The 20,151-nt window shown below is 42.9% G+C and overlaps 2 protein-coding genes across 3 annotated transcripts in view; one reads left to right on the top strand and one right to left on the bottom strand.

Annotated features, from left to right (window-relative positions):
• thoc2 (THO complex 2) overlaps positions 1-15,204 on the top strand; it is a 48,203-nt gene extending 32,999 nt beyond the window's left edge. Inside the window, exons 25-39 of the mRNA XM_030766650.1 lie at positions 194-351; positions 851-979; positions 1,495-1,626; positions 2,262-2,446; positions 4,080-4,267; positions 5,221-5,323; positions 6,746-7,134; positions 7,593-7,651; positions 9,141-9,176; positions 12,499-12,630; positions 12,901-12,967; positions 13,168-13,307; positions 13,851-13,927; positions 14,193-14,240; positions 14,512-15,204. Coding sequence (XP_030622510.1) covers positions 194-351; positions 851-979; positions 1,495-1,626; positions 2,262-2,446; positions 4,080-4,267; positions 5,221-5,323; positions 6,746-7,134; positions 7,593-7,651; positions 9,141-9,176; positions 12,499-12,630; positions 12,901-12,967; positions 13,168-13,307; positions 13,851-13,927; positions 14,193-14,220 — 1,823 coding nt within the window. The 3' untranslated portion in view covers positions 14,221-14,240; positions 14,512-15,204. The remainder of the gene's footprint in view (positions 1-193; positions 352-850; positions 980-1,494; positions 1,627-2,261; positions 2,447-4,079; positions 4,268-5,220; positions 5,324-6,745; positions 7,135-7,592; positions 7,652-9,140; positions 9,177-12,498; positions 12,631-12,900; positions 12,968-13,167; positions 13,308-13,850; positions 13,928-14,192; positions 14,241-14,511) is intronic.
• Positions 15,205-19,481: 4,277 nt separating this feature from the next.
• Positions 19,482-20,151, bottom strand: part of gria3b (glutamate receptor, ionotropic, AMPA 3b) — an 82,755-nt gene continuing 82,085 nt past the window's right edge. For both annotated transcript variants that reach the window (XM_030766652.1, XM_030766651.1), the window contains exon 15: positions 19,482-19,727. In XM_030766652.1, coding sequence (XP_030622512.1) covers positions 19,482-19,727 — 246 coding nt within the window. The remainder of the gene's footprint in view (positions 19,728-20,151) is intronic.

A 20,151-nucleotide genomic window follows, 5' to 3' on the forward strand; every position in this document is an offset into this window, starting at 1 on the left:
GGTTACTGGCCAGTAAGCCTCTTGTTTTACAACTGGTTTATCGGGGAGTAAGGCTCTGTCTGATGGTTTATCTGTAGTTAGTTTCTCGCTCTTTGTGGAGCGTCTTTATTTCTTTTGGGCGTGCCGGTGACTGTTAAGTCAAAGATGACCATGACTTTCGTAATTGTTAACCCTTTGTGCGCTCTTCTCACAGAATCCACCAAGAACGAGACCATTACCAAGTTCCTCCAGCTGTGTCTCTTCCCGCGGTGCGTCTTCTCCGCCATCGACGCCGTGTACTGCGCCCGTTTCGTGGAGCTGGTGCACCAGCAGAAGACTCCTAATTTCTGCACGCTTCTCTGCTACGACAGGGTGAGTCCATCTTCTCCCTCCTCATGTCCTCTCTGTAACAGGCCACCGCGTCTGTGACAGGCCACCGCGTCTGTGTGAGACCGACTCTTAGTCACCGTGGTGGTGTAGTAGGCCTCTGTAATTGCTGATTGCTCTTTACCAAATTGAAACCTCTGATTGTGTAATGAATGGCTGTTTGAAGTGCCTTATTGTGGAGAGGACCAGTGGCTTATAGCCCTCTGTAGCTCTGGGTGTGCACGCAAAGCACGCTGAGGCTTTAGGTCGGGCTGTTTTTATAGGAAAACAAACAGCTGTGGACAGTGCAATGTGCCCAACTGTGTCGTTCTGTTAGAAGTGTTCAGTTATGTTCATATAGGTTCAGTCGTCCAAAAACTTGTTAACCATAATGGTCATGTCTGAGACTCACTCTCTTTAACAGCCTTTGATGGTTCTTTACTCTTCTTGCCCATTTCTCTCTCTCTCTCTCTCTCTCTCTCTCTCTCTCTTCCCCCCTTTACAGGTGTTCTCAGACATCATCTATACCGTGGCTAGCTGTACGGAGAACGAGTCGCGGCGTTACGGGCGTTTTCTCTGCTGTATGCTGGAGACTGTGACCCGATGGCACAGTGACAGAGCCATTTATGAGAAGGTACCGCTCTCTTACCCAGGCTCTGCAGACTTAAAAAAAAAAAAAAAACATCAGAAAAAAAAACATCAAACTTCAAAGGAACTTTCGTCTTCTCCACATCTCCCCCCAAAAAAAGGAAAAACGAAGAGGTGGAAACTAAGTGTTGATGAAAGTCAGAAAAATCTCTCTCCTGAGGAACAACATCATCATCAGAGTCTGATGTTGTGATGTTGTTGTTGTGTTGTTTTTTTTTTTTATTATTGCAACTTCATACAGTATTAAGGAGAAAAAATCAATAGCACATGACGAGTTTGTGTTTTAGAGCGGCCAAGCAAATTGGTTTTGACAGTGTCTGGCGGGTAATAGCCTGCTAAAAATGATTATACAACCAGCCTTTTACCAGCCTCTCTGTCGACCCTGGCTGTATTAACACCGCTGAACTGGTGCTTTTACGTCGGTTTTGTTTGATAGAGGCCCCCCCCCCCCCCCTTGACTTTTTCCAAGCAGCTTATGCTACTGTTTGTTTTTCTTGACAGGAGTGCGGCAATTATCCGGGGTTCCTCACAATTTTCCGAGCCAGCGGCTTTGACGGTGGGAATAAGGCGGATCAGCTAGACTACGAGAACTTCCGTCATGTGGTCCACAAATGGCACTACAAACTGACTAAAGTTAGTGTTTGTTTTGACGGGACTTTATCCGGCCTTGTTTGTCAAACTTGCCTGAAGTTTTAGGCGGTGTGCTTGTTCTTGGGTTTCGGGCGTGTTTTTAGAGTCTGTGATGGCCAGTGGAGTATGTAGGCTGCTGAAATTATGATCATGTGATTTAAAGTAATGAGTCATAGCGCAGACGATCTACAGAGCTGAATTAATCATAAACTACATTATTTGCTGAATTTCTGCTTACCATGTCTGCATCCCTGTAGTACAGAGGAGAATGATTAATTCTACTGAATCTTACATGTGAGAGCCTCTCAAATGAGAATGGTCAAAGCACTCACACACACACATGCATGTACGCACGTATATACGCATACATACAGTATCAACCATCAAAAAGTGTTCATTTGGATGAGTAGGGGAAGTAAGTGCCTGTTCTGTGATTGAATGTTCTGTGTGGAATTGCAAATCTCATCCCACTGTTTCCATTTGAACCACCCTTTCCCGTAACATAGTGACGTTTTACCAGGTGTGCCCACACACACACCGCGCAGTGAGGTCAGGGTGGTGATGAAATGAAGGGACTGGGTTGGTTTTTGAAAAAGGTCAGGCCACCATCGTTAACGCCTCACGTGTTTGTCGCTTAGGCATCCGTTCACTGCTTGGAAACCGGAGAATACACGCACATCCGAAACATCCTGATCGTGCTGACCAAGATCCTGCCGTACTACCCGAAGGTGCTGAACCTGGGCCAGGCGCTGGAGTGTCGCGTGCACAAGATCTGTCAGGAGGAGAAGGAGAAGAGACCCGACCTCTATGCGTTGGCCATGGGGTAACTGCGTGTGCCGTGCCGAACTCTGCCTTGTTTTTTTCCACACACTGGTTTCTCAGCACTGGGCGTGGTTGGGTGGGGCTCTGTCTGTTCGCACCTGATGATAGACTTAGCTGCTTAAGGAGAGAAATGAGCTTGTGTGATGTATTTTTGGGGGGGTGGGGGGGGGGGGGGGGGGTGGTTGTGGGGTTTGGTGTAGTCTCTTTTGTGTGCCACACTTCCCCAAACGGCAGTTGTGATCCATCACTTAACTGACCAGTGAATATTATTTGCCTCCTCCCGGGCCACAAGTTAGCCGCGGTAAAGCGGAGACAGAGATTTATCCCCAAGTGTGTGTGTGTGTGTGTGTGTGTGTGTATATATGTGTCTATGTTTGCATGTGTGTGTGTGTGTGTGTGTATATGTGTGTGTGTGTTAGTAGCAGACCGCTGCCAGCACCTGCTTGGGCTATAGACAGAATCCACAGGGCCGGAGCCATTTGTCATTTTAGCTGGATGAGTCACCTCAGAATCAGCACTAATCTTCCCAGGGGCTGCGGGACTGACGCGGCCGCGAGCATATCAGCGTTTTAGACCTCTTAGTGAAGTCCGTTAGTCAGCTCTCTCTCTCTCTCTCTCTCTCTGTCTCTCTCTCTCTCTGTCTCTCTCTCTCTCTCTCTCCCTCTCTCTCTCTCTCTCTCTCTCTCTCTGTGTGTGTCAGTGCTGGTATTTCCGGCTGGTCATTTCGGGCTGCGGCAGGGGAAGGTCAGCGGGTTTTGCCATAACGACTCGTCACTGGGCAGTAATGAGCAGCATTAATTCACTGGCAGGAGTTGTTGGGCCCATGTTGCCCTTTGTCCGGTTCTGATGAAGTGATCTTATCCATTATCAATGATAATGAGCTTCCCGCTTCAGTCCGGTCTGTCCGAATTGGCTGCAGCAGAGACGAGCTGGCCCAGCTGACCCCCCCCCCCCCACCAACTCGTTCTCTAAAATCACACGCCTGACTCCATCTCCCTCACTCCAGTTAATAACTCACATCTGAAATTACAGAAGAAGTTCTAATTTTTAATTCATCACAAAAAAAAGGGGAGAAAATATCTATCTATCTATCTATCTATCTACACACACACACACACACACACACACACGTATATATTTCCCATGCTGAAGTGCAGTAATTCATCCCACGACTGTGCTTTGTTTTAGGCCAGGCTTACTTTAATTTTAATTAGTGAACTAAAATTAAGGTAACAGTGTATAATTAATTATGTTCTATTTACAATGCCAATTGTCTCTGGATTCCTCTGTTCGCCCAGTGGATGTGGGCCAGTTTTTTTTTTTTTTTTGTTTTTTTTTCTGTCATGATATGCAGAATGCAGAATCAACAAGAAAAAAAGGCTAGAAAGGGGGGGGGAAGAAATAGCCAACATTGTTGAAATCTGTTTAATACGTCTTTCTTAAATAAAGCCCTTTTAAGGATTTCTGTAGAGGGCAGCTCCCTCAAATGAATGTTGAATCAGGTTAATAGGCTCTTTGCTGCACATGTGTTTTGATTGTGCCGTTTGTTTTGGGGGGGGGAGGGGGGGTTTGGACTGCTGATGCATTGCTCTGGTCTCCTGCTCTGTGCCTTTAGCCGTCTGTGTGACTTGCAGCTACTCTGGGCAGTTGAAAAGCAGGAAAGTGCACATGGTACCGGAGAACGAGTTCCACCATAAGGAACAGCCGGTGCGCAGTGCCACGCCCGGCAACCTACAGAACGGCCCCGGCAACTCAGGAAAGCCAACCGGCTCGGCCAGCGGCAGCGCCGGGAAAAACGAGGAAAACGCCTCCGAGGAGTCGGGTAAGCTTCCCGGCCACGCCTTTTTTCTTTTTTTTTGTCTGTAAAAACGATTAAAAAGTAAATCCCTATTGGTTCTGTGGCAAACACAAGTCCGTATGTGTATGGCTGACTAAGGGTATGCTCCCAGCGGTGCAGTTTGGCCTTTAGTCTTTCCTAGTGGGAGAACTAACAGGAGAGTGTTAAATCCGGCAGAATTTACAGGAAAGCATTATAGTCTCTCGCAAGACTAAGCGTCATTCAGGATTTTTTTGAAGAAGAGGTTTTTAGTTGATAAAAGCGTTCACTTTTTTTGTGGGTGACAGTTGACAGTTTTGCTCCTTTTTTTTGTGTGTGTTTTTCTAACACGTTTCCAATTAAAGTTCGTTTTTTTTCTTGACTGTTCTGGCCTGTAATTGTGGTTTCCCTGTCCTTCGTGATACCTTCTGTCCACATAAATTCATTATTGCCTCTCTGAGGACTTGCCCGGCGTGTTTCAATAATTCACGTCTGTGAAGTGCTGTCTCTCAGTCATCCTCTCTTTATGAGCTTCCCCTGGCGGCTGAGGGATGCGCTCAATTTTCCCTGTGTACATAAGGCGCACATCACCGCCGGAGCCGTCCGCCTTCATCATAAAGTAATTCCCTGACGCTGCCGTTATTCCACAGCCGTTTCCGTCCGCGCTCCGTCTGTGGGCACGCGCGGGAACCTGACCCTCGCTCAGCCCAGTTGGCATTTTATTTGGCGTCGCTGTTCGGCGTTAGTCCGCGGCGCTCGACGCCAGAGCGTTATGGCGCGGTGTCTTATGCGACGGTCACAGTTCGAACGCTGACTCGTCCTGTCGTCACCGTTTGAGATGATACACGGAGCCCATTTCACAAAGTATTGTCTAAGAACAATGAAACGTTTGTTTGTTTGTGTGTTTGTGTTTTTATTTATTGAGAAATCTCCATTATGGCTTTATGTTTGTTTCTCAGATAAATCCAAGGACAAATCCCTGGCGGCTCAGAAAACTGCCAGTAAAAACGCCACCGCGGCTAATAAAGTCAGCAACAGCAACGGGAGCAGTACTCCCAACAGGTACTAGCAGAGACCCTTTCTCTGTCACACACACACACACACACACACACGCATACATATATATATATATATATATATATATATATATATATATATATATATATATACACACACATACTCACGCATTCTCTCTCTCTCTGTCATACACACACACACACACGCATACTCACGCATTCTCTCTCTCTCTCTGTCACACATACATATACACACATACACACACATTTTTTCTCTCTCTCTCTCTCTTTCTCTCTCACACTCATTCTCACTTGGTGCACTTAGACACAGTGTGGATGCAGCTTGGGCTTTCAAGGAGAAGGAGAGAGAGAGAGAGAATGTGTGTGTGTGTGTGTGTGTGTGTGAGAGAGAGAGAATGGTACAGTGAGAAGTAGAGAGAGAGAGAGAGAATGGTACAGTGAGAAGGAGAGAGAGAGAGAGAGAGAGAATGATACAGTGTGCTCATCTCTCATATAATGTTATTAAAAGTTAAGCCCTGAGGTGAGGAAGTTTAGCTCCGGCTTATTATTTCAAACTACCCTGCAAAATAAATCAATTCTTTATCAAAGTCCTACCTTACCAAATTGAGTACTGTTCCGGGCGAGGATCCTGTTACTGTTCTATTAAATTGAGCGATTGCTGAAGGAAAAAAGTGTCTTGAAAAGAACTGACTTCATAAGACATGGCTGTTACATGACCAGACAATTGGCCAGGGCCGTCAAATTGGATGTGTAAAACATCGTTTTAAAAGAAATACTTCAGAGAGATCATATATAGGGGCCAAGGAGAGAGAGAGAGCGGCCCATTAATTTCTGTTGGGGACCGGTGTGACTTTAATGACTTTGTAATGGATTCCTAAGGGTTTTAAATGCGGGTCTTTTGGGGGGGGGGGGGGGGGGGGGGGGGCTTTTTCGTCGGGTCACCCAGCACAGCGCCCTGGCATAGAGCAGTCAGAGTGGAGAGAAAGCCGTGATTCTCTCCTCCGGGCTAAGAGGAGCGCTCAGGACTTACTCTCACGACTAACAGCAATGTTACCGCGTCTGAAATACGCTGTTCGACCAAAGACCGGGAACAGAATGAAATACATGTTTTTCTTTTGCGCTTTAAGGTACAGTTTGCTTTAGGCTCCCCATCATAAACTGTCACGTACGACGGCGAGACGCTCTGTGTAGCCACCCGACGTTTGTTTCTTTTGAGCAAACATTTCGCTGAACTGGTCACGGCGTACATACATCACTATTGGAGTGATTCATTAGCCCGGTTAAGTAAAGTAAACACCAACCAGAGTGTTTCCGCTTCATGAATATTTCCCTATGAAGGATGACGGGTCCAAAACAAAACGTTGCCCGTCGCCTAAGACGGATGTGGACGTTCTCCGACGGTGTTGTCTTAATGAAGGAGGCATGTTTTTTTTTTTTTCTCCCACAGCACCAAAGGGAGCAAAGACAAGGAGGAGAAAGAGAAGAGTGGGAAGGAGAAGAAGGAGAAGAAGGAGAAAACGGCAGGAAGCACTCCAGAGGCCAAAGCAGGAGGGAAAGACAAACAGAAGGAGGAGAGGTCGAACAAAGAAGACAAGCCGGGCGACGGGAAGGAGAAGACGCCGAAGGCCGACAAGGACAAACGGAAGGAGGAGAAGAAGGAGGAGAAGAGCAAGAGCGGCAGCGCCGACGGGAAGTCCACCGACAAAGAGTCGTCCAAGGAGCGCGACCTGTCCAAGGAGGGAAAGACCAAGGAGAACAGTAAAGGGGAGAAGAGCGCTGGGGTTGGTTCCTTGAAGTCACCTGTTCCCAGATCAGAGGGTGTGGAGTCTGAGCGGGGTAAGGAGAGACACGCCACGCAAGGTCCCCTCCTGGCTCTCTTTACAGCCACTTTCCACCTGCACGACTAATGTTGATTTGTTCCATAACCTGTCTGTCTATCTATCTATCTGTCTGTCTGTCTGTCTGTCTCTATCTGTCTATCACTTGCCTTTCCAACTAGGTATTTCTTTGGTCCACGCTAGTGATTACTTCCTCTCTGGTGTTGTTATAACAATGTAATTGATGTAAAAAAAATATAAAATGTTATTTAATTACCATCGGGCCATATTATAAAAATCAGGTTATCCAGCTGGTGCCAGAATGTCTCTACGACATAAACTTAAACTCCTTTATTCTCTGCTGAAGAGGTCAATTGTTGGCTATGACAGTGTTATTTTTGCCTTTTTTTTTTTTGTAAAAACCCCAGATAGATAATAAAACCCTTATGCTGTTCTTTCCCTTTCTTTTCTTCTTAGAGCAAAAAAGACGAAAGCTCGACGTCCACTGTTCGCCGTCTCACTCCTCTGCGGTTAAGGTTAGTATGGCCTGAGGAGGGCAGTGCACTTGTCTCCTCCTCTCCCTCCCGGAGGAGAGCACCTTGTTTTTTTTTTCCCCCAAAACCTACTTTGGCCACCCACCCCAGAATTCTGACGAGGCCTCTGGAGACCAGCCTTCATAAGAGAGAGCAGCAGGGGGGGGGGAATTACACATCTAATGGACTATTTATATAAATTTTTTTTTTTTTTTTTTTTGGAGAAATGATTTTTATAGCAATCATTTTTTTTTTAACAATTCAATTCCAAGGACTTGGAAAAATATTAAGTGTAGCAGTTACATCATTTTTTTTTTTTGCTTCCTCTTTTTGTAAATGTTGAGAGAAAAAAAAACCCAAGTGCCTCAGAAAATATTTTTGTACGATGCAATTTTTTTTTTCTTTTTTGTAAAAGTTATAAATATAGATGATAATTTATTTTTTGTAAATGGCCTCCTGCCTCTCTGTATTTTTTTGTCTTTTTTTGAGCTGAAAGTTTACTTTGCTACCCATAGCATGTTACCTGCTTAAACGCAGGGAAGTAAAGGAGAATCCCCCCCCCCCCCTCTCCCGCGCTATGTACCAAGAGAATGTGTTTGCCGGAAGAGTTCCTGAATTTAGCATCCAGTCTGGGGGGTTTTTTGTTTTTTTTTTTCTGACATCTCTGCTTACATGAGGGGGTGGAATGTTCAACTGCTGCCTTTCCGCGTGTCACCTCCTGTTTTCTGAGCTTCTGACGAAAACAACGAGTCCCTCTCCACCTCCTCCTCCACCACCTCCACCATGTTTTTTTTCGTTTGTGTTACCTAACGAGTGTTTCGGTGTGTGCGCATACCCCCGTCGTGGAAATGGGGTTCCAGCGAGAGCTCCCCCTCCCAGACCTCTCCGCAGAAAAACCCTCCTGCACGGGCAGACAGGCCCTCCAGCCACCCAGGGGGAGGTGATGATGTGATGGTGCACGACCAGAAAAGCCAGAGATGAGGCGTGGGCATAGCCTCCCAGTGGGACCTGCGTTACAACGCCAGGAAACTTGTTGCAATTTTATATGTAGCGTAACCTCCATTACCCTATCCTAAATTGCATTTGCACATGCATACACAGTTACCAGGACACTTCAGTGTGTAATTGAACATCTGTAGAGTTCTTTTAATCATAGGCTTCTCCCATTAGCATTAGCAACCCACACTGTTGTGATCATTCCAAAGCAGAAGTAGATAGCTCATTCTAGAAACAAATCTTTTTGTTGAGTGCATTGTAGTAAAACACTATAGTAAGATGAAAAGGTATGGTGACATGCCCCAGTGTAGTGCAGTTCAGGGCCTTGTAGTCTTTCACTGTCTTCCTGCACTAACTGTGTGAAAGTTTGAGTCTTTGAAGGTCTTTTTTTTTGCGGGCGGAGTGTGTTGAGTGACAGCCAACCTGCCCGCATCCCCTTCCTCCTGCTGTGTACACACTTCTACAGCTCATCTGTCGTCTTCATTCATTCCTACAGGACAGTCTCAGTGACTTCAAGGATTCAGCCTCAAAGGTTTGGACCGCTTCTCTCTTTCTCTCTCTCTCTCTTTTTTTTTTTTTTGTGTCCGCTCTTTCTCTAAATGTTTCAACAGCCTTTACACAGTGTTCTCTGCACTCAGCCATCTGCTGTTTGTTTTATGTGTTAGATGGTAGTCAGTGAGAATTGTTTTTTTTCATATGTATTTTTAATATAGTAGCTTTTTTTAAAATACACATGTGCTTGATTTCCTGTTTCATCTGGTATTTTCTGTGGGGGTTTTTTTTTCCCTCTCTCTCTTTTTTTTTTATAAATGTTTTGGGTTAGCTTGTTGTTTATGTAAATCAGTACATATTTGAAAGTGTTCATTTAATTGTGTTTAGAGCAAGTTTTTCTGTTTTGCTTTGTGTGTGAGACTGTGTGTATGGGCTGGAGATACCAGCGTGAGTGTGCATCAAGGCAGAAGATGTTCCATAACAGACAGAGAGATGATTGAGGTGGTTTCTGCGAAGGTATTTAGTGCGCAGTGAAATCTCATTCTCCATAGTAGTTGGGAGGAAAAATGCTCAATTTGCATACTGAAGCATCGCAGAGCGCTTCATTATCCCAAAATGTTTGTTTCGGTCGAAAAGAGATGAGATGGCCCCAGAACCCCCTTCATAGTTCCCCTTGTTTAGCGCCCAGTGTCTCCGGACCTCTCCAGATTCCATTATCACATGTTCTGCTAATGTCATTTTTTCCCCCTCTGCAGTAGCTTTGACTCGCTTTCCTGCGCTTTGACTCCTGTTCCTTTGCCTGCTCTGCTGTTCTGAAGCTGAGTGCCTTTTACAGCAGCCCCCTGTCAAAGTCAGACAGAGATTTAAAAAAAAAAAAAAAAGAAAAAGAGAGAGAGAGAGCGTTCCAGCTCTTGCGGTCAGTGAAAGCAATGACAGAATATTGGAAAAGGTGCTGATAGCTCTTCTCGAAAAAACACAATCCAACAGAATTTTTTAGCAGCCAGATGACATTTTCGTTCTCGCAGAAGACATTCTTCCTCTTTTTTTAATTTATTTATTTATTTTTTTTGTATATTTTTTTTTTCAAATAGCTAGTATCTAATATTTCCTCTGATCATGGCATGATGTTAACCAGACACAACGTAATCTAATGATGCCAACACAGCAAAAGTACTGTACTTTTACATCTCTGGTTGATGCGAGATGCTTGCGAGGCCCTTCACTGGGATTACATGAACAGGTTGAGATGGCTTAATTGTAACAAAAAAAAAAAAAAAAAGTCTGAATGTTGTTCTTTTGAGACACAGTATGAGATAGTCGTTGGCATAATGACTGAGAAATCATTAAAAGATGCTCAGATTGCAATTTCTCATGCGGCTGTTCTGCTCCTTGTCTGGGAGTTCATCGTGTTCTTACAGCATGCAACCTCCTCATGTTCACTGTCTAGACTGTGGCGTCGTTTTTTTTGAGGTGCCCTGCAACTCACTTTGGAAATATACGTCAAGGACACTGATTGTATTCTCAAAGAGGGCGTCTGAATGTTTTTTTTTTCCGGGCGTGGAAGGTGAGGTCGTGCTGAGAGCCTGATGTGTTTCTCTGATGTCCTCACACAAGAGCGATCATTAGAGGACTATGAGGAAGAGAAGGAAATTGTCGATTCATCTGTGAATGGTTTTAGTATGAATCTGAGATGAATACTCAGGGCTAACTACACATACCTTGGCAACAGATAATGTTTTTAACAGTTCTAATTAGGCTCCAAAATATGGCTCCACTGCCTTTTAAAGCTGAGCTTCAAAGTCCTGCGCATAGTCACTCTTCCTGCCATCCAGAATTCTCCTGTAATAACAAGCTGACTTTTCTGCAGTTCACTGCATTTTTTTTTTCTTTTTTTTAACTGTCTCTTTTTGGCTTCCTTTGTCTGTGTTGATTAGTTGTGGGGATCCAGAGGGTTATTTGAGCATGGAGGAGACTGGGGTGTCCACCAACACTGATTGGTCTGTTGTAACTGTTCCCAGATAATCGCTGAATCTTCAGCTCTCTGATCAAGACTTCTGGTCCACCAGTTTCTGACACAGTATCATACTTACACATTTCTAACACATAGTGTAGCTTGTCCTTTTTTGGCGGCAAATCCCCAGTTACTTACGGACCCTGAGAGGAGTTTTGTTTCACTACATTATTTTGGGCCTTGATGAGGGTTTTGGGTTTTGTGAATGGAAATACTAAACGTTCAGGTAAGACAAATAAATAAACAAAAAAAACAAAGCCCTAAAGTCCAATATACGAATGATAATGAAAAGAAAACAGGCTGAAGTTTAACGGGCAATGATTTGACTAAGACTTTAATATTACAGTGTCTTGATCTTGCTCCGTAAGAAGTGGATTTTTTTTCTTCTTTTTTTTTTTGGCATCATTCCCGCTCTAGCTTAATTTAAACACGTCATATCGCTGTCAGTGCGTGCTGAACACAGTATGTGTCAGTTTTAGATGTAAACATCATACCTTGTCAGGTGAGACCCTGTCGAACTGATAATCTTGTACAATCTGCTGGAGTGAGTAAGATTACGCGTTTCTGACCTCCGCCCAGATTAGGGCTGAGATGGGTCTGTACTCTGTCAAGCCAAATATTTTTGACTTCAGTCCCGTGTTGTCAACCCGTGTAAAGAGAAATCAGCTCTTGTCTTTTGTCTTTAGTCAGCATTATGTCTCACTGTAGCAATACACACATAAATGTCACAGTCTGTATTGATCTGTTCAGATATACAGCACACATTTGAAAGGTTTCTCAAAGGAGCCATTTGTCCCTGGAAGCAAAAATATCACTAATTATGGTCTTTTATTGTTGTTTAACATCTTTGCGAAGTTCACTGTGTTGTGATATTTTAAATGGATCCTCTGGGCTGTTTCTGGGGAGAGAGGGGAAAAAAAAAAAACCTTGCTCTGCCTTTGTGAGGGAACCACTTCCTACAGCCTCATAAAGTGTATTGCTTGTACGTGTTGACATTCCCGTCTTGTCAAACAACCTTGACATATATTGCCCTACACAATCTGCTTACCTCAGTAGTCTGTCACCGTCTGGCTGCGTGTCGCTGTTCAGTCAAAACTGTCCACACCTTTAAGTAATGAAAGAGCTGTAGGTCAGTGTGTGTGTATTTCTGTTTGTGTTTGTGGGGGAAGGGACATGTCCTTTCTTCTGCCGTCCAGGCGTCTCTGAGCCGCGGTCGAGCCGGGATTTTCCAGACAGGCGCAAAGAGCGGGAGTGAAGCCGCATTCTGAGCAGCGTGAAAGGTCTTCATGGGCCAGGCCAATGACACAGCAGCAGAACATTAACCCTGTCTGTTCCTCCATCCTGCCCCCAGCACCACACCAACCACAACACTGCCACCGCGCCCGGCGGCAAAGAGAGGGAGGCCGACAAGAAAGACTCAGAAAAGGCCCGGGATCGCTCCAAAGAGAGGGAAAAGAAAGAGGACCGAAAAGACCGAAAACGCGTAAGTGCCAAAGTGTCTCTGAACCCAACCCCCAGTGACGTCCGTGAGAAATGCTTATTGTAAGTAGACTGTCAAAGCTGTGTTTTTAGCCTGCTGAAGGCTCAGTATAGATAGCAGATAGTGAATTCATGGTGAGGTGGATGAGGAAGGAGTCACAGGTGTCAGCTGCAGTTTTTTTTTTGTTTGCTTGTTTGTTTGTTTGTTTTTTTGTTATTGTTTCGGGGGGTTTTTTTTGCCTCGCTCTCAGTAACTCTTCCGTGCTTCCTGCAGGATTACTCAAACAGTGACCGTGAGATGAGCCAAGAAGTGAAACGCCGCAAAGACGAAAACGGGACGAGTGAGTTGAAAATGTCGCCGAAATTCATTTTTATTTCTGTGGCGGTGGTGGAGAGGAGAGGAGGAAAAGCGGGGTCGTGAGCCAGAAAGTTCTTCGCCCCCGGCAGAGGCGGTCAAAGCGTTCCTCTCTCTTTTCCCCTTTTGTGTGTCATCTCCCTCACCTACCTGCTCATCCCCCCCCCCCCCCCCCCCCGTATGCAGGCTCCTCCAAACACAGCAAGAGCGCCAGCCCCGCCGACTCCCCCCGCTCCAACGACAAGGACCGCAGCAAGAGCTCCAAATCCAACACCAAGGACAAGGTCGACGTGGCCAAGCCTGAGAAGTCCTCCGGAAGCAAAAAGGTTAGCATACGCTCCCGTCCTGCTACGCCCCCCCCCACTGCGACGGGACGCTGAGTGAGAATCCCCCCCGCCGAGAGCACTTTACCTCTGAGCTGCAGTCTTACCGTCTTCAAAACAACTTACCGCCATGACTAAAATAAGGCAAAAACCCCAAGTCCGATATCCGTGCATTTGTAGATTTTTTTTTATAATGTAATTTAGTGTGCAGATGAGTTTTTACCACATTAAAGTTAATGGGATGTCTCCCAGTGTTATGCGGATTTAACTGGGGTTTTTTTTTTGTTGTTTTTTTTGTAATAGGCAAAAAGAAATTTTGTTTTTCCTTCTCATAAAAAGCATTGAGAAAAAGATTCAGTGCTTTTTTGAGCTTCCTCTAAGAACTTCCTCCAAACACTGCTGAGCCCCTTTTCTTCCTCCTCTGACGCTTTTATGATGAGGAGAATCAGAGCCAAATGCAGGCAGCTGTCTAATGAGCTTGTTCTTCAGTCAGAGCTCTCCTCTGCCATCCCCGGTCTGATTATGCCTCTTCTGTTTTGTGAAAAGGAATCCAGACACGACAAAGAGAAATCGGAAAAAAAGGAGAAGAGAGACAACGCGGGAGTGAAGGAAGATAAAAAACAATATCCTTTGATGCTTTAACAAGAGGAAGTGTGTCAAAACACAACCGACAATAAAAGTCTTGTTTACTTATGGTAAATAAAAAATGAATGACAAGGTGTCAGTGCACTGCGATTATACTTTACAGAGAGTTTAGCGCAGCCAAGTTCTCAGTCTCAGTCTTATTATTGTTCGTCTTTCTTTTATCTCTATTCATAAAATAACTGCTCATGGACCCTGTTGGATAAACTGTATTTTCACCAACTATTTTTCCTTAATAACTGTCACTCATAAATCAGCTGAAAAGCACAGATAATGTTCACCAGCTCTGCGAAGGTAAGGTCTCACTGGCATACTGAATGAAAATAAACATGGGAAGATGATCTTGCTCTCTAAAATATAGTCACTCAACCAGAGCTGTAATGCAGGAGTCATTCTCTGTCTTTTTGTTGTTGTTGTTGTTATTCTTTGAATGATAGTCTTCCGTGTTGAGTGACGTCTACAGAGAGTCATGGTTACAAAACTTGGGTAGCTGAGTCATTGGCTTGGGTGTGTGTGTGTGTATGTATGTGTTTTTTTGACTGAATTGTGCATTTATCTTTGGCAGAGTTGCCTGCTGTGGACCGTGAAAAGCTTTGGAGCCTCTTTCGCCTGAAACTCCTTTAAACCGTGTTCGCGTCTTAATTCTTTTTTTTTGTTGTTGTTGTTGTTCTTTTTTTTTCTATCGCTGTCCTAAAATTGGGTGTGTTTGCATAAATGCAAAAAAAAAAAAAAAAATGCAGCATAGATTCTTTTGGCCGTATCGCTTAGGAATATTGTAGAGTGAATTTTAATCAGATGTTTTTTTAATGGTATTTTCAGTAACTTGCTGAAAGTTTGTTTCCGTTTCAATTTTAGCACAATGTGCTGCTTACGTCACAAACGTGATTTGAGGTCTGAGCAGTGTCACACTCTCAAACTTGCTTGATTTTTTTTTTTCTTTTTTTTTCCTAAATCATTTTTCTGTGAGCTGTTATTTTTTTCCCAGTCAGTCAGGCTTTGCAAATGAAACCAGGTATTTGTGCCCCAGTAAGACTTCCATTTATTTATTTTTTTCTTTCTTTTTTAGTACATAGAATATGGATACATAGGTGTTTTTTTGATGCAGTCCAAACAGTCTATTTGTATATCATGTATACAGAAATAAAATGGTCACACGCAAGTCGTCATTACCTGTTACTGTCATTTCAAACGTTTCACTCTGGCTCTTTTTTTTTTTTTTTGGTGTATTAATCACGTTTTTAAGAAAAAAACAACAACAAAAAAAGAGATTTGTATAAAAATTGGCAAGCTAAAATGCTTCATGAATAAATGGATTATAAACTGGAAAGTATTCACTACTTTCAAAACAACTTTTTGGAGTTTTTAAATCTGCTGTACTCTTCCAATGTATTACTTTTTTTCTAAATAAAGATAGTTTTCCCAGTGGGTCATGTTGTCCTATGACTTTTTCTTTTAAAGACAGAGTATCCTACTGAATATTCTGTCATGTCTTATACAGTCTTGCCAAAAATTATACAGTACATATACATATGATAGCACCATTTACAAAACTCAGCTGTATAGTCACTGTAATGTCCAATTAAAAAAAAAAAAATCCTGACAAATGTAAACTAGATGCATGCAGACATCGTTTTTGTAAACTGTATTTGGTAGGAATATAGTTCCCTGGGTTTATGAGACAGTCTTACTAATTCTGATGAGTTTCACCCCAGGGTTTGGGTTGTTAATTGCAAAATTAACTCAGTTGATATATCATTGCCATATTAGTGTCCTTTCACAAACACCTTGAGGAAAAATGCCTGAAATTGGAGGCCAGATAAACTTTTGAATGTTGGATATGTGACACAAGATAGCTTCAGCAGAGCTAGAAGCAGGTCCTTGCATTAACTGCTGTCTATAGTGTGTACAGGGTCCTTATATTGACTGCTGTCTATAGTGTGTACAGGGTCCTTACAGTTACTGCTGTCTATAGTGTGTAAAGGGTCCTTACATTAACTGCTGTCTATAGTGTGTACAGGGTCCTTATATTGACTGCTGTCTATAGTGTGTAAAGGGTCCTTATATTGACTGCTGTCTATAGTGTGTACAGGGTCCTTATATTGACTGCTGTCTATAGTGTGTACAGGGTCCTTACAGTTACTGCTGTCTATAGTGTGTAAAGGGTCCTTACATTAACTGCTGGCTATAGTGTGTACAGGGTCCTTATATTGACTGCTGGCTATAGTGTGTACAGGGTCCTTATATTGACTGCTGTCTGTGGTGTGTACAGGGTCCTTACAGTTACTGCTCTCTGTAATGTGTACAAGGTCCTTACAGTTACTGTTGTCTGTAATGTGTAAAGGGTCCTTACATTAACTGCTGTCTGTAATGTGTTCAGGGTCCTTATATTGACTGCTGTCTGTAGTGTGCACAGTGTCCTTGCAGTTACTGCTGTCTGTAGTGTGTAAAGGGTCTTTACAGTTACTGTTGTCTGTAGTGTGTACAGGGTCCTTACATTGACCACTGTCTGTATTGTGTACAGGATCCTTATATTGACTGTTGTCTGTGGTGTGCACAGGGTCCTTACATTGACTGCTGTCTGTAATGTGTACAGGGTCCTTGCATTGACTGCTGTCTGTAATGTGTACAGGGTCCTTATATTGACTGTTGTCTGTGGTGTGTACAGGGTCCTTACATTGACTGCTGTCTGTAATGTGTACAGGGTCCTTGCATTGACTGCTGTCTGTAGTGTGTACAGGGTCCTTACAGTGACTGCTGTCTGTAGTGTGTACAGGGTCCTTACATTGACCACTGTTTGTATTGTGTACAGGGTCCTTATATTGACTGTTGTCTGTGGTGTGTACAGGGTCCTTACATTGACTGCTGTCTGTAATGTGTACGGGGTCCTTGCATTGACTGCTGTCTGTAATGTGTACAGGGTCCTTATATTGACTGCTGTCTGTAGTGTGTACAGGGTCCTTACAGTGACTGCTATCTGAGACAAATGCAGGTTCTTACAGGGACTGCTGTTTGTACTGATTCCTCAGGCAGAGGCCAAAGGAGGACAAATAAAGCTCTATTTCAATGTGTGCAGTAAGAAGTGCTTTACAAATCATAATTAAAAATTGAACTGACAACCCAGTGTGTATACGTTATTTGTCTGTCAATAAAGTCCTTCAGCAAATGGATTAATCATAGTACAACCACATGTTTTAAAGCCATTTCTGATTTGAAATGTGAAATATGACACACACACAAATATTTTCTATACAGTTTATTTACAAAACGTAATAAAATTCTTTGTACAATGCCTCACTAATGAGGTTCAGTCACCACGCATGCATATCTTCCTTTTTTGTTTTTTTGTTTTCATTAAGATTGCCAATGTTCTGTTTGCTGAAGTGCAGTTACAGGAAGGGGGGGGGAAAGGGTGAAAATAAGATAACAGAAGCTCAATTTCTACTTTTTTTTTAACCACCTAAGATCTGCTGGAAGTTGCAGGGCTTATTAAAAGCAATCACTAATTTTCACATGCACTTAAAAAACTGGGAAATCACTCACTCCTTTGTGAATCCTTCAGACTTTTGTAATAAATCTTATTTCAAACAAATGTGCATTTCAGTAGAATTCATAGTTTCCTTTTTATTTTCTTTTAAAAGTTTGCTTTTCTGTACAAAACTATCTTTCCGTTGTTTTAGGGTCATTGATATCTTTTCTAAACCCTATGGAGTCACAGTTTGTGTTTTCATTTATTTTATTTTATTTTTTGTTTTTTTCAAATGCAAAAAGAAATCATTACAGCAAAATGTAAATGTGCTAAGCTTGTAAGATGTCCCCTGTAATCACCTTGTATAAATCTATTAACCATTCTGTTATTAATGCTATTATTTACTAAGTAGTTCACCAAACACTAAAATGCTCACTAAAGAAAACAAAAACCAAAGCTGGACTGAAATGTGCAAATACATTGGGAAAACTGCGAGGTAATCAAAAAATACAACATTTTAAAAGCCATTACTGCTATCCCACTCAAGGATTGCAGCTGATGATTCATTTTGTATAGATGATTTGCGACAACAGATGATGTATTTTGTATAACTTCTGATAACTGGAAATAAAAGAATAGAAATCCATGTGCATTGTCCCCATAAGGAGGTAATTTTCCAAACAGTTCTCATTCATCATTTCATTGGTGTTAACACTTGAAACTTCTGCAATGGGGAGGGATTCTGTCTCAGACATTTTGTTTGCTTTGTAGAACAAAGCAGAAAAAAGTACTATATGGAATATTGTTTTTATTGTTTTGATATAACGTTTTCTCTGGCTGAGGATGAAGGTCATTTCCTTACAGAAAGTCAATGAAAGAATGTCAACAGACCAACAGAATAACACACAACCACTCCAATCCAACCAAACACAAAACGGACTGGGTTGATATGGAATGATCCTCTCTCCTCTAAGGAAAAATTTTAAAAAAGGAAAACAAAAGAGAGAAATGAACTCTCTGATCCATGAGAATGATTGCAAGAGCAAATTTACAGTTTAACAAGAGAATTACAAGCATACTTAGATATGCTTAAATAACCAGGGTTATATCGGTATTCAGATTTTCACAGATACGAGTTTTGTCTCTGGCTCATAATGTGCTAAGATTGCAAGTGATGGCTTTTTTTCTCTCGCTCTCTCTCTCTCTATCTCTCTCTCTCTTTCTTTCCATGGAGTTGATATATATCTCAGAGTTTAGTCACAGATGACGATAGCATTCCTTCACGTTTTATGTTTACGTCTCAAACAATATACTATAACTGTCATGACTTTTGCATTTCTGTAATTCTCCATCAAATGTTTCATAAGGCACTGAAGGAAGCAAAGTCAGCTCTTCACGCATGTCCCCTCGCGTCATCTTCTCTGAGTGCCATGCCGCGCTCACATGGCTGATATGGGGTGGGGTGAGGGATGGGACTGGGGGTGGTGAGGGGGGGTGGGTAACGTGTTTAGGGTAGAGGGCCTTGGGGCAGTGGTTGAGCAGTCCCTCCTAGAGATCCAGCCATCTCTTTACACTTTTTTTCACAATCGTCAGGGATACCGTGAGAAGCTGCAAAGCCTTAAACCTGTTTAGAAAAAAAAGAAAAGGAGAAACAGCAGAGCAATGCATGCGTGTGTAGGAGTAAGATTTTCTGATTGGAAGAGCAGTGACTACCAATCAACTACAAGCCTAAATGCTTATCTCCCTTACTTGTCATTAGAGTATATGATGTCTTCTCACGGCACAAAATGTGGTGATTAAATCAACTTGTAAATGTTGAATAAATGTCCTATGTATTTGAGATCTTGTAAAAAAAATTAGACTTCATGTAGTCATCAATACAAAATTAGATGAATCACTTTCTGTTCACAAAAAAAAAAAGAAAAAAGAAAAGAAAATGCACTATGCCAATCACCCGACAAATACATTAAACACACAAACACGTCCAAACTCAAACAATACATTTCAGCCATAAACACACAACCAGCTATAAAGCCCAGGGACAGTGTGTGTGTGTGGAAACCATACCCCTAGATCTTTACACTTTCTGTCCCGTAGACGTTGTAGCCTTCTCGGTATGTGGCAAAGTTCTGAGTGTTGGTTGGAGGAGCAGGCTTAAAGTTTTGGGCATTCTTTTCAAGTTTCAGCCTTTTGGATTCTGCACGTGACTTGTAACAGAACTCAATTAAGGCCACCATCATAGCCAACCCCAGCCCTCCAACCAGAATATAGAAGACTCCAGCTACGTTACTCAGACTCAGAGCGCTCGTCTTGTCCTAAGAGAAGTGAAGAAGATAGTTAGCGTTTCCTGCAGTGGCGACCTTTCGGTAGACAGCACAACAGTCAATATGCTAAAGCTACAGTTTAGTAACTTTCAACCTGTCAAAATTCTAAGACTGAAATATCAGTAAAAGAGTACTAATATTTTTCTAGCACTGGATCTATCACAGGAGATGTGTCCTCCTTTAGGTAAATGTTTTCTGGTGCAACCATTGGAAAATCGTAAGGATTCCAAAGGATGAAGCCAGCAGACCATTAGGAGGAAGGACTTTAACAGTACATGTCTATGGTGTAAAGCTAAAGGTTGACCCTGAGATATGAATTTTGGCTTTCCCACTCTAATCAGAAGTCGAGAGAAACTCCTGGCTAGTGAGGTCAAGCACTCCTCCTCAAGCTCTGGCAGAGGACAGATACGTCAAC

Source organism: Chanos chanos, chromosome 2, assembly GCF_902362185.1.
Source record: "Chanos chanos chromosome 2, fChaCha1.1, whole genome shotgun sequence".
NCBI classification, from domain to species: domain Eukaryota; kingdom Metazoa; phylum Chordata; class Actinopteri; order Gonorynchiformes; family Chanidae; genus Chanos; species Chanos chanos.